This window comes from Cervus canadensis, chromosome 14 (genome assembly GCF_019320065.1).
Source record: "Cervus canadensis isolate Bull #8, Minnesota chromosome 14, ASM1932006v1, whole genome shotgun sequence".
NCBI classification, from domain to species: domain Eukaryota; kingdom Metazoa; phylum Chordata; class Mammalia; order Artiodactyla; family Cervidae; genus Cervus; species Cervus canadensis.
The window spans coordinates 24,079,938-24,094,619 of record NC_057399.1 but is presented as its reverse complement, the minus strand read 5'-3'; the positions used below and the strand labels follow the sequence as shown (position 1 = coordinate 24,094,619).

Genomic DNA, 14,682 nt, shown 5'->3' with positions numbered 1-14,682 from the left:
AAGAAGAACACAGATCTTGAGACAGGTGTATCTTTTTTTAATATATCTTGATATTTATGATAAATACCCTAGATGTTAGAAATGAAGTATGATGGAGGCCAGGGTATCCTGGGAAGAGAAACTTCCTGGCTCTTTTCTGAATGTTCTGCTATGATGAATGCCATAAAGAACATTTCAAGAAAAAGGTCATATGCTTTGCATTTTCCCATGCCTTATGACCTCATTTTCTAAAGTTTTAAGTTTTAAAAGTTCTGTACTTTTAACAAGTGTCACACTCCCCACTTTCACATCTGAGTTCATATAGTTGTCCTACCACCTTAACTTCATGGTGTAAATGACTTATATTTAAATAATGCTTTTTTATTCTAGGCCGTCTGTGAGTTGTTTCATCAGGATCCTGTTATCTGACCAGGCCGGCATGGGGTGCTTACCAAATCATTTCTACCTTGCTGTACAGCTTTCAGATCTATTTTCTGGGCCTCTGAGGTTACTGTTACAGAATTTCCTTTCCTTAGCTTGTGTCTCCACAAGAGTCTGAGTGAATGAGATGAATGCTTCCCTGTTAAAAGCTGGACTCTTCCTAGCTTTACATTCACTCTCAAGATTAAGATATGCATCAATCGCTTTCACAGAGCCAACATCTGCTCTAGAGACAGTAAAACTGCATTTCTTAAAGTGCATTTGAGTTGCTTACCAGCACAGTTAGGCCTCTCTGCAATAATATGAATTTAGATCAATTTACAATTCACTGAAAGTAGTTGTGTCTTTTTTTGGTTAGTTCATACCTGAACTCTCCAAATTCTAACAAGTAATCCAGTTAGTTTATATATATATAACCTCCAACTCTTTGCAACCCCATGGACTGTAGCCCATCAGGTTCTTCTGTCCATGGAATTCTCTAGGCAAGAATACTAGAATGGGTTGCCATTCCCTCTCCAGGGGATCTTCTTGACCCAGGGATCGAATGCGAGTCTCCTGCATTGCAGGCAGATTCTTTACCATCTGAGCTACCAGGGAAGCCCTTACATAGTGGGGCTATACTACACACACACACACACACACACACACATCTTGTCAAATCCTGGCAAATGAACCTGGTTATCTGGCCTATTAAACACACAATAATTTTATGTTTAATACAGTCATCAAAAACTCATGTTTGTCATGCTATTTGTGAAGTGAAAAATGACAAGTGTCAAATGAAAAATGTCAAGTGTAATCAGTGAAGGGGGAGAAGATTTCTAGTGATTTTCTATTTCATTCAGTTCTTCTCCCCACAATCAGAAGTCACCCAGCTGCTTTTTAACTTTTCTAATTATGTTTGCACCTCTGTCTTCCTATAAGAATTCTTTGGCTAAAACGTCTCTTTCTTTTCTGAGAATAAATGAGTTACCCTTTAAATAGCCATTTAAGAACAAGCAGGATTTCTAAATGTATGCTTAGAGCATTGCCAAAAGACTTTTGGATATCCATACAGAGAAATATAATGCGGCGGTTATTGTCTAATATTTTCACACAGGACTATATTCTGACAGTGACAGAATACAAAAAATACACGTAAAAATTCAACTACAAAATGCTGCACTCCAGTTGACCTTTCTTTCATGCATGCTTCCATTTGGAACACTCTGTCCACATTATTGGCTTTAAGGAGCTTAAATTCAATACCCTCACTGACCAGGAAAACCAGCTACCCTCATCTTTTAAAAGTAAACCATAAAAATGAGAGATGTTCTTCCTTGACATCACTATTCATGGAACAAGAATTCTAGCTGTGAGAAGGATCAGGTCAATAGACATTATTGACCTATGCCCTATGTAAAGAACCATTCTTCTCTGGCAACCAGGAAATCTTTAAGGTTACAGAGAAATTAGTCTGCTTTCTAAAGCACTTGGACTCTTGAGTTATGAGATCCATTTACTTTCAGAAGTGAATATTTTTCTATTCAGATCATTTAAGGAACTTAGGATGGATATGCCTGCATTGACAAACATGCAAAAAAAAAAAGATAATTAGTTTTTACTTATTTGAAGTTCATTTCACTGACGCAAAAGTAGATCTTGTCAGCTATTTTGTAGAACAAAAGAATAAAAAGGGGAAGGAAAGGAGTTGGAATGTTGGGAGGAGAATAGGAGAGGAAAAGAAAGACATTAGGTCAGTCGTCATGTTTCTTAGAGGGATGAATGGAAATCATAAACCAGCTGGACTGTGAAGGGTGCTGGTAGAGCCAAAACGGACATACCATCAGAATTATTAATATGATCAGGGTGTTGAAGAGACCTCTTTGTTCTCAGATACTGCTTTCCCTGTCCTTTCTCTGCTTTCTGTAAGTCGAAGTCTTGCGGTCTACTGGAATGCTTCATTATTAAGATACTGATTTTTTTTTCCCCTAGTGGTATGTTGGCAGATTCTGTCCTTGTAAATTGGGATATTTACATGGTCCAAAGCTTGGAGATACTGACTGTTTGTTAATTTATTCCACCCTGTAGCCCTGGGGCTGGATAGAGAGATTGGAAACTTTGAAGTGGGTAAGGAATTTGATGCCCTCCTGATCAACCCCAAAGCATCTGACTCTCCCATTGACCTGTTTTATGGGGATTTTATTGGTGAGATTTCTGAGGTACGTAAAAGGAAGTTGATCAAAAAGCATTTATTTCATGAACTAGTCATAACAACTTCCCTATAGGGAAAAAAAAAAGACACTGAAACAGTTTAATGGAATGGAGGAGACTCTTATAAGGGAAGCTAGATCCTTTTAAGTTATTATAATTTCATGACAATAATGGTATAAGTAAACACTTTTATTTTGAATATATTTGTATATTTGAAGGTACTTGACTCTAAGAAAACAATATAGTTACCACTTATTGAACACACTTTCTATCTGCTAAATGGCATGGGATTATGCACTTTCATACATCATTTTTTAACTCTCAGAACTATTATGAGAGGCACATGCTATTAATATTACCGTGTGGTTTATGGGGCAGTGAGACTTAAGGAAGGTTAAATGATTTCCTAAGAACTCATGGCTATTAATTAATAGACAGAGTTTGGATTCCATTCCAGGACTTTCTGACTTTTGGGGTCTGGGTTCTTGATCACAGTGCTACCTTGATTCTCTTAATTATAAGAAACTGAGTTTCATTACTTTGTCCCTCTTATCACATTTTTGTATACATAAAATAAACTGGTTTTTCTTACTTTAATAACAATTCTTTATGAGATGGTTTTTCTTAAAATTTAACTATTGCCATTTAAAAACTGATCCACTTATGAGAGTAAGTGTGATATTGAATGTAACATACTGAGGTTTTTAGAAGAAAAGTGCTGGATTATTTGAAGTTAACAGCATTAGTTATTTTTCTATTACTTAATCTTTTACTTTTTATTGATTGAGTAAATTTCCTGGAATATTAGAGTGAGTTTCTGGGAATAGGGTTCAGTCCCATTCATCCAGGCATTTTTTTTTTGTCTTATACACCTCTTAAAATATTTAAATCATTATATTAAATTATTTATGTTAACACTTTCCCTCTGAAGATTTCAAGGTTATATATTAAGAACTTTCAGGCGTTGGAAACATTTGTTAATAATCAGTACTTTTATTTTTTCAGGCAAAAGACCATTTCTTTTTCATTAATAAAAGTAGATTTTAGGGTGTTCATTGGATGCCAGCTTAAGTGAGACAGTGACTATTAGCCATAGAAGCTAGTTCCAGTGATAGAGTTATGTACTTTTGGCCATAGTTTAGTATTTTGACTTGGGATACTGGATTGTTGGTGACAAATAATTTCTTCCCCTTTACCCAGCTCTGTTATTGGAATAGACAGACACCAGTGTGTCCATTTCTGGGACTATGTTCTAGCCAGGCTAAAGTACACAACAGAAGGAATTATAGTACCTGTTAAATGGATGGATTATGTATCTTATCTCAAGACCTCTTTAGGGGTTAAATTAAAAATATTTTCCAAAAAAAAAGAAAAAAAAATATTTTCACTGTAACTGCTTGATGTGGAATGCAGGACTAAAGAAATTTACATGTGGAACTGCAAACAGACAGTGATAATCAAGATAGCATCTTTTATGTAAATATATAAATAAGTTTGGGCATTAAAATGTACAGCATTTTTCTCCTCTGTGGGCTATATATATATATATATATATTTACAAAAGAAAAAAAGTCTGTGTTTAGAAAAAAATAAAAATAGATTTTTGCCATCGAGAAATAAGTTCATATTTCTGGGTTTTGCCAACCACTATTCATTGTCAATTTGCTTTTCTAAGTGCAGAAAATACTCTTTTTTATTATTATCTTTATTTTTCATTTTAGGCTGTTATCCAGAAGTTCCTATATCTAGGTAGGTATATATGTCTCTATGCTAAATAAAATCTTCTGTTGTCTCTTGGTATGCTCTCTGCATATATTGTACCATATGTTAAGCATTATGTGTGATCATTTGCTTAGACTTATTATTGTTTTTAGCATTCCTTAGCACTGAGCCCATTTGTGGTACAATATTTAAAGGCACTATTTGAAATGAACACGCTCTTTGAGAACATAGTATTAGACCCTAAACTTGAGGAATGGCAGGTAAGACGAGATCACCCTGTACTTCCCCCTACACCTGTTCTGACACCACGCTGTGTGTGTGAGAAGTTTGTGGTGGAGTCTCTCCATGCGCGCTTTCTTAACATGGTGTTTAGTCGCTAAGTCGTGTCCAGCTTTTTTGTGACCCCATGGGATGTATCCCACCAGGCTCCTCTGTGCATGGGATTTCCCAGACAAGAATACTGGAGTGGGTTGCATTTCCTTCTCCAGGGGATCTTCCCGACCCAGGGATCAAACCCATTGCATTGGCAGGTGGGTTCTTTGCCACTGAGCCACCAGGGAAGCCAGTTTTTGTTTTTTAAACATACTCACATTCAATTCTATTGAGAAAGAGAGAGAGAGAGATAGAGAGAGAAGTAAATAGTATAGAAGATTCTATTCTTCCTCTCACTCCATTGAGTGACCTCTGAGTTCTGAGTGAATTTAGAGTGGGAGAGACACATGTGGTATTTCTTGTGAAGCTCAGTTCTTGCAAGCCCTTCATCTCACCATGCTGAGTATTATTCTGGGGCGTAAAGATAAGTATTTCTTTTACAACTAGGGCTGGAAATGGAAACCACTCATTCTAGCTAAAAGGACAGTGATGGAGGGTCGATTCAACTTTACGTGAATTCTGCTTTAGGCGTGTACTTCAGGCTCTAGTCCTCAGATTAGATGCTGCATTTTCTATTGATCATGTCTCCCTGTTCAGGTTATAAACAATGATTCCTTGATGCTTCTTTCAGGAGATGACCGAAATATTGAGGAGGTGTATGTGGGCGGAAAGCAGGTGGTTCCCTTTTCGAGCTCCGTGTAAGACCCTCAGCGTCTACAAGTTTTCCTGGGGTAACGCAGTTCTGTATCTTCTTGTGCCCAGGTCGAGTGAGGAAGTCAAAAAACAGTCCCTTGTTCTCGGGGTGACTATCTCCTTCTGTGTCTAGTTACAGTATTCACTTGACAAACTGTTTGAAGGAAGTTGTGCTAATTCTCAGCTCTGGTTAGGAGGATTAAAAATTTCTCCTTTTAGAACTGTTTAAGGTTTACTTTAAAGCTCAAACATAAGGGAATGTTATTACTGGTGGTGTTCTTCTTATGGGATTTAAATAAAATCTATTTCACATTTGGAAACATGGAGAAAAAAGGATATTCCTATAAGGTTAGATAGTTTCAGCTAGTAAATGTGAAAATTGGAAAACAGAAAAATGAACCAGTGAATATATTTTTACAAGGGAGAAAAAGTTAAGACTATGAAAAACATTGGAAAATCACTTCGGATTGTGTTTGAAAATTATATACTGAGCATACTAATTTAAAAAGTGAATCTGTTGAATTTTAAAATGTGTTTCTAGATTGACCTTGTGTTCTGGAAATTTGCACTTAATGGCATTTGCATTTCAGAGACGTGTTATTGTTGTGCTTCGCCTTCTTACAGGATGAAATGTCAGAAATTGAATGCCACACGCTTTCTTAATATAGTTCTGTGCTTCTAAGTGTTTGACAGAAGTTGGGTATTAAAGATTTAACGTCTCTTGGGAATATTATTCACATAACTACATAGCATAAATAGCTGTATTTTTGTGTACTTTGAAATACCTTAGAGTACAATTGTGTGATGCTATTATTGCTTCAGTTTTATCAGAAAAACAAATTCCATGCTGCACTGTTGTGTAGATTGGTGTCTTCATAAATTGGGGCAAGTTCTGGGCATCCAGGAGGTGTCAATACTAAAAGGAAGGGTTGCATTGTGATGACCTGTCCTCCCAAAGAACTATTCCATAGTTGTTGAGAATTTAATACTCATGTCAATCTGTTAGAACTTTAAAATGAAGGACAAATCCTATTAGATAAATATTATTAAAAATCTTTAAACCCTGCATATTGAAATTACTCTATTTTCAATTTTATCTTGCCTTTTTAATTCCCAATAATTTTCAAGACATTAGAATTCTAGGATGATGAAAAATATTTAGATGGCCCACTAATGTTTATATTAATAGGACTTAATCTGTACTAGACATCTAGAAATAGTAAACAAATAGTGTTTTTATGTTTCCTAATATAGTGTGCTTTCCTATAACCTAGAATTAAAAACAAATTATGACTTTATGATAAAATCCCTAAGAAAAATTGATATGAATGTTATTTAAATGCTATATTTTTCTCATTTAACTCCAAACCCTATAAACCAACAAGAAAAAGGAGATTTTCTTAATATATGATAACACTCATACCTAGGGCTTAGAGCTGACTCCTTATTATCACCTCATAGTAGAGAACTATATGTAATATCACTAACTCCATAACTACAGAATGAAGAAGAAAATTTCTTCCCTGGTACTATAAATTTTATTCTTATACAGTTATGCTAATTCAGTAGTCATTTGCTCAGTCTCTGGCCCCTCACCCCTCGGAAACACTTCCAGACTTGTGTACACACTACACGTAAAGACAGAACAAATTTTGGTTTTGTAGAGTTTCTGTTGTGAGGTATTAACTCAGTAAAAACCCAGTTTCCAGTCTTAGTCTCTGTATTTCCAGAATTCCTAGCTACAGAGCCATGTCAAAGATGCCCCACCAAATTTTGTTCCATTTCTCCCTAGTCCTGGCAGGTGTCTTCTGTTCTATCTCCCCAATCCCTGCCAAAGGAACTTGGTTACCCTAGTGTCTAACCCACATGAGTGGGCAAAGGAATTTGGATGACGTGCAAGATCTGCTAATCGGCAGAAGCTGTTCTTAAGCCTTGAAAAGATCCTACACCTTTACCTTCCCTAAGGATGTACATTTTGATGCTGAACATCAGTTTTCATTTAGATCTAGGACTCATGTGCAGTAAATGTAAGTGTAGCATCAGAAGCAGGAAGAATGGCCATATACAACCAGCCTGTCAAATGTTAAATTTAGCCCTGATAATATATTAGAACCTGAATTTCTTTTCTAGTAAAAATAGAATGTGTTAAAATTTGAGCTCCCTGCATCACTTATGTGTTTTACTTCCCCAAGTACAGTATTGCTGAATCTCGCATATGCTTTTTGTGGTAATGCAGGCATTAGACATACACACGCCCAGATGTTCTGCACTTTGAAATGTTGCTTTTGCTCAGTGTGGGTTGACTTTTGAATTGCAGAGAGGCAGTATTCCAAGTCAATTCTGTTTGTCACTTTATTTTGAATATTTTGCTCTCAGACAGCAAAGGAAGGATTAAAATATCTTCACAGCCCCCTCACCCTACTCTGCACTATTTGCCTTGGGTTTCATGAGATTTTTAATAGAATGTACTTTAACAGCTAAAAATGTATTTGATAGTAGAGACTACCATACATTTAAAAATATTTTTGCAACCAGAACACAAAAGCAGGCTAATTAGCCAATGTAAATTTAATTTTCGAAAGAGAGTAAAATGTAGGATTAGAACAGGAGAGATTGTCCTTGTAATTATAAACTGAGACCAAGGAAAGTCTGTCTCCTTATTTATTAGCCCAGCTTCTTCTGATTTAATTGCTGAAGGTTTTAGAATCCAAGAGAATATCTTGGAATAAGCTTCCTTCATGCTAGAAGGAGGTCTTTCTAAATTAATATTATGATCATTGAACCCCATTGGATCTCTTTTTATTTCTGTGAGGATTCTGCCTGGTCAAGGAAGTTGATGGGAAACACCCCTGTTATACGTAGTTGATCTGAGGTGTGGCCTTGAATATCCCTGTCTGTAGCTACCACTGAGATCTCAGCAGGGAAACAATGGCTGTGAGATCCAGCAAATAATTTTAAATCTTTACTCCCTTCCATACTCCTCCTGTTTTTCATTTTTTCACCTCAGAGCCAGACATATGGAAAGCTTTAAAAGCCAGCTAGAAGCCCCGTTGTATCAATTCTACCCTGTGCTTGCTATTCACGGAAGATACTCAGAGCTGGATGCTCCTGTAGCCTACTGGACAGAGGTGATGATGCAAGCAATCATATGTTTGTTTGTTTGTTTTAAAAAAGTGTTCTGAGTTATTAAAAAGTAGACTAAAAAATGTGTCATGGGCAGTGTCTTGAAGTAATTTTCAAATTGGTGGACTGTAAATTTTTAAGGTTTTTTTCTTTGCAGTTTCAGACCTATTTAGCCACTGTAGGTATGACTTTGGGCCCTGAGACTTTAATGTCTCTCAAGTATGGGAAGAAGTGCAGAAATGAACTGACACATGTTAGAAACCCTGGGGTTGGCCTCCTGCATGTTCTCACTCTCAGCCCCTCCTTCCTTCCCCTCCTATAGTCCTGAGTGTGAAAGATCAAGAGGTGAGGGGTTAATTTGTAAAGCTGGTCCAAACTGAGTGAAATGCAAAAGTTGAACAGGCCAATCCTGACACTAAATGTAAATCCCAAGATGGTTTCCACAGTCCACAGGATTCAAGTGACTTGAACCATAAGTGATATATCGTATTGATTTACCTGTTTACTTCATACTCAAAAGTCTGTCAGAAAGCATTTTCTTAAAATTGAAAACTACCTTACATTGTATTAAACTTCTGATCGCTGCTGTTAAGAATATATACATGTGTGTATTCATGGGAACATTTTCCCTCAATATTTATATGATTTATTTATTGCTCCTGTGCTAAGTGATCTCTCTCTGCTTCAAACAAAAATAAATGAGGTTTTGTGTTTATATGTTTCTGTTGTTGTGAGTTCTGTCAGTTTGATAGAAGTGAGATTCATTTTACAGTGTTTTTCTCCTTTTAACATGAACTTTAAGAGACTGAAAGGCGGTCAACTGTATGGTGATGGATGGAAACTAAAATTTTGTGGTGAGCATGGTGTACACATGAAACATATAATACTATAAACCAATACTATCTCAATAAAAAAAAAGAAATCATAAACTGTAGGAAAAATAGAATATTTTGACTATGGGCCAACATGTATCTTCTATCCTATAATAGTCACCATACATAGGTTTTTAAAAATTAAGCTGAGCTATAATGTTCATCCCTTTAGATTCAGATTAGTATTGCCTCTGATTTAAGCATAATTGATATTTCATATGACTGGAATCTACCACAAAAAATACTCTGCATCCAAAGACATAAAGATGAAACCACACGAGATAATAGGAGGGGTGTACTTTGCAATGTAATTAAATCCCATACTACCTGGGTGGGTGACCCACAAACTAGAGACTAATTACATCACAGAAATTCTCCCACAGAGCTGAGAGCTCTGAGTTCCACATCAGGCTCCCCAGTCTAGAGGTCTGGCATCGGATGGAGGAGCCCTCAGCAGATCTGGCTTTGAAGGCCAGTGGGGCTTGATTGTAGGCGCTCCACCGGACAGGGGTGGGGGGTGTGGGAAACAGAGGCTCCACTTCTGGAGGGTGCACGCAAGGTCTCGTGCACACCAGCACGCAGAGCAAAAGCAGCTGACTTCCTAGGAGGCCGGGCCAGACTTATCTGCTGGTCTTGGAGGCCCTCTTGTGGAGTTGGGAGGAGGGTGACTGTGGATCTGTCTGGGGTCATAAAACCTGGTGGCGGAAATATTGGTGAATGTACACCTACTTGAACTCTTCCAGGAGGCAGATATATTGCTTGCATCATTAGCACCAAAGCCTGCCCTCACCCAAAGGCCTGTAGGCTCCAGGGCTGGGGCGCCTCAGGCCAAAGAATCATCAGGGCAGGAACATAGACCCGTCAGCAGACAGGCTGCCTAAAGACTTCTTGAGCCCACAGTCACCTCTAGACATGCCCCTTGACATGGCCCTGCCCACCAAAGGGCCAGATTGAGCTCCACCCACCAGTGGGTGGGCATCAGCCCCTCCCACCAGGAAGCCTGCACAAGCCTCTAGACCAGCCTCGCCCACTAAGGGGCAGATACCAGAAGCAAGAAAATGGTGATCCTGCAGAGCTGAGTACGTAAACACATCAGAACCTACCTCATCCCTGGCCTTTGGGTGGTGAGAGGAGACTGTACTTCTGGGAGGGACACCTAGGGCATCCCTTACAGAAAGCCACTTCTCTGAGGTCAAGAAACATAACTAAGCTACTAAACACATAAAGCACAAATAGAAATTTAAACAAAAGAGATGGCAAAGGAATATGTTTCAGATGAACAAGGCAAAACCCTAAAACAATAACTAAGTAAAGTGCAAATAGGCAATCTACCTGAGAAAGAGTTCACAGTAAAGAACTCTTTACTTTTGATTGTAAAGACAATCAAAAACTCAGGAAAAGAATTGACGCACATAGCAAGAAGTTACAAGAAGTTTTTTTTTTTTTTAACAAAGAAAAAATATAAAAAACAACCAGAGTTGAAGAATACAATAACTGAAATGACAAATACACTTGAAGCAATCAGTAGCAGAATAAATGAGGCACAAGAAAGGATCAGTAAGCTGGAAGACAGTAATGGAAATCACTGCTGTGGAACAGAGTAAAGAAAAAAGGACTGAAAAGGAAGGAAAACAGTTTAAGGGACCTCCGAGACAACATCAAACCCACCAACATTTTCATTATAGGGGTCCCAGAAGCAGAAGAGGGAGAAAAAGGACCTGAGGAAATATTTGAAGAGATAATAGCTGAAAAATTCACTAGCATGGAAAAGGAAACAGTCACCTAAGTCCAGGAGCAGAGAGTCCCATACAGGATTAACCCAAGCAGGAACATGCCAAGACATACAGTAATCAAACTGACAAAAGGATAAAGAGCAAATGCTAAAAGCAAAAAAGGAAAAGCAACGAATAACATACAAAGGAAACCCCATATGGTTATCAGCTGATTTTTCAGCAGAAACTCTGCAGGCCAGAAGGTAGTGGCATGATATTTTTAAAATAATGAAAGGGGAAAACCTACACACAAGGATACTCTACCCAGCAAGGCTCTTGTTTAGATTTGACAGGGAAATCAAAAGCTTTACAGACAAGCAACAGCTAAAAGAATTCAGCACCAAATCAGCTTCACAGTAAATGGTAAAGGCAGAAAAGAAAAGTCCACAACTAGAAACAAGAAAATTATGAAACTACTAGAACTCAAGAAGGGAATGACTACCCACTCTAGTATTCTTGGGACTTCCCTAATGGCTCAGATGGTAAAGAATCTACCTACAATGTGGAAGACCCGGGTTCAATCCCTGGGTCAGGAAGATCCCCTGGAGAAGGGAATGGCTACCCACTCCAGTATTCTTGCCTGGAGAATTCCATGGACAGAGGAGCATGGCAGGACTACAGTCTATGGGGTTGCAAAGAGTCAGACACAACTAAGCAACTTTCACTTTTCAGAAACAAGAAAATTACAAAATTACTAGAGCTCATCAATGAATTCAGTTACAGGATAAATAAGGTTACAGTATACAAAATTAATACACAGAAATCTGTTGCATTCCTCTACACTAACAGCAAAAGATCAGAAAGAGAAATGAAGGAAATAACTCTTTTACCAATGCATCAAAAAGAGTATTTAGGAATACATCTCCCTAAGGGATCAAAAGACCTGTCCTCTGAATACTGTAAGATGCTGATGAAAGAAATCAAAGAAAAACAGAGCTGAAGGAATTGGGCTCCCTGACTTCAAACTATGCTACAAAGCTACAGTAATAAAAGCAGTTTGGTGGGACTTCCCTGGTGGTCCAGTGGCTAAGACTCTGTTCCAATGCAGGGGGCTCAAATTCGATTCTTATTCAGGGAACTAGATCCCACATGCTGCAACTAAGAGTTCGAATGTCCCAACCAAAGATCCCACATGTTGCAACTAAAGAACCTGTATGCCACAGTGAAGACTGAAGCGTCCGCATGCCACAACTAAGACCCAGTACAGCCAAATAAATAAAAAGAAAACAGTATGGTACTGGCACAAAAACAGAAATCAATGGAACAGGATGGAAAGCCCAGAAATAAACCCACGCACCCTATGGTAAATTAATCAATGTCAAAGGAGGCAAAAATACAGAATGAAGAAAAGACAGTCTCTTCAGTAAGTGCTGCTGGGAAAACTGGACAGCTACAAGTAAAAGATTGAAGTTAGAACCTTCTGTAACATCAGACACAAAAATAAGCTCAAAATGGATTAAAGACCTAAATGTAAGACTGGATACTATAAAACTGTTAGAGGAAAACATAGGCAAAACACTCTTTAACATAAATATTGCAGCAATATCTTTTTTGAATCTACCTCCTAGAGTAATGAAAATAATTAAAATAGAAACTAATTAAACTGTAAAGCTTTTGCACAGCAAAGGGAACCATAAACAAAATGAAAAGACAACCCACCGAATGGGAGAAAATATTTGTAAATGATGTGACCGACAGGGATTGATTTCCAAAATATACAAACAGCTCATGCATCTCAATTTAAAAAAACAAACAACCTAGTCAAAAAAAGGGCACAAGATCTAATCAGGTATTTCTCCAAAGAAGATATATACATCACCAAAAAGCACATGCAAAGATGCTCAACATCACTAATTATCAGAGAAATGCAAATCAAAACTACAATGATGTATCACCTCATACCAGTCAGAATGGCCATCATCAAAAAGTCTACAAATAACAAATGCTGGAGAGGATGTAGAGAAAACGGAATCCTCCTACACTGTTGGTGGAAATGTAAGTTGGTGCAGCCACTATAGAAAACTGTAAGGAAGTTCCTCAGAAAACTAAAATAGAACTACCATGCTGTGGTAGTTCTATTAGTTGCTCGGTCGTGTCTGACTCTTTGCAACCCCTTAGACTGTAGCCTGCCAGGCTCCTCTGTCCATGGGGGTTCTCCAGGCAAGAAGACTGGAGTGGGTTGCCATGCCCTCCTCCAGGGGATCTTCCCAACCCTGGGATTGAATCCAGGTCTCTTTGAGAAAATAATTTTGATTTACCTTTTTAGTTTAACTGCTGTTATTTAATTAATGCTATATTTGCTCTTATTGCCTAAAACAGTATTTTCCAAATATAGATGGTTTAAATATAATTCTTATGAATACATTATTCTCACTTCGGTTTTATTTCTAGATAAATAAAAATTATTTTTTTATATCATCTAGAATCAGAAGGTGTAATTATTTTATTTTGATTGAAATAAAAAGTCCACTATACTAAACCATAATTGAGGGTGGTTTGACATGACTGGATGAAGACATTTGAAATAATAAAGATCATTTCTATATGCTATGAGTTTTTATTAGAAATCTATAAAAGATACTTAATATTTATATCAAGTTTTCATTTTCAAAAACAGTGCAACTCCCCCCTCCAAAAAAACAAAAGACCTAAATAACAACACCCCCAGCCAAACTTAGTAAAATTTTTATTAATTTAATCCTGAATTTTCTGGTTATTTTAGGGGAGTTAACATTTTGCAACTATTTTTTTTGTAACTTTTCTTAGCCCTTATTTTGCTTAAGATATTCTTTGCTATTTAAATGTTTCTAAATTTTATGCAGTCAAAAGTCTTCACTTATGGGAAAAAAAAATTGCACACTCTCTCCTGCCAGCAAGCGGCCATTGCTGAACTGTCCCTCACAAAAGGTGACAATCATTTCCTCCACACAGGATGCTCTCCCCCTCCCCACCATCACAGACAGTTGGCCAAGTATTTGTATTTGATTCAAGCTAGATCCAAAGATCTCTTCCTAGCATTTGCAGGTCTCAAACCCAGGTCTCCCGCGTTGCATGTGGATTCTTTATCAGCTGAGCCACAAGGGAAGCTTTTAGAATTATAATTCAAGACCTAAATAAACCAAGTGGGTTTATACTAGATTATTTTCAGAGGCTGAGTATATATTTCCACTTGGGAGCAGCTGTGGAAAGCCATCAGTGAGCCAGATGGGTAAGCAGATTCAGTCTGTAGAGAGAAGTACTGTAGAACAGGGCAGACCTCTGCAGAGAAGCGAAGACAAGAGACTGTGTGGCCCGGAGGAGAGCAGCTATGCTGGCCTCTTGATAACTTCTTTTCACCTGCAGTTGAGGGTCCCAAAGGGCCTGTGTGTACTTGTCATGGGTCCCATAAAATTCCTTAAATTTATTCTATTAAATCCTATTTGGCTTTATTTATTTATTTTTGGTAATCTCACAACTCTTGAATAAAGACTTGTCTGCCATATTAAAATGGAATTTTAAAATTCCTTCTCAGGCAG

At 37.6% G+C, this 14,682-nt stretch overlaps 1 protein-coding gene and 1 long non-coding RNA gene across 6 annotated transcripts in view; one reads left to right on the top strand and one right to left on the bottom strand.

The window, feature by feature from the left end:
* GDA (guanine deaminase) overlaps positions 1-9,238 on the top strand; it is a 100,197-nt gene extending 90,959 nt beyond the window's left edge. For 2 of the 3 annotated variants that reach the window (XM_043487028.1, XM_043487029.1), the window contains 4 exons: positions 2,491-2,621; positions 4,335-4,362; positions 5,339-5,438; positions 8,408-9,238. In XM_043487028.1, coding sequence (XP_043342963.1) covers positions 2,491-2,621; positions 4,335-4,362; positions 5,339-5,409 — 230 coding nt within the window. In that variant the 3' untranslated portion in view covers positions 5,410-5,438; positions 8,408-9,238. Of the gene's footprint in view, positions 1-2,490; positions 2,622-4,334; positions 4,363-5,338; positions 5,439-8,407 lie in introns of those variants that run through there. The other variant, XR_006272960.1, reaches the window with a different exon arrangement.
* LOC122453161 overlaps positions 1-14,682 on the bottom strand; it is a 92,162-nt gene that overhangs the window by 26,196 nt on the left and 51,284 nt on the right. The window lies entirely within an intron of this gene.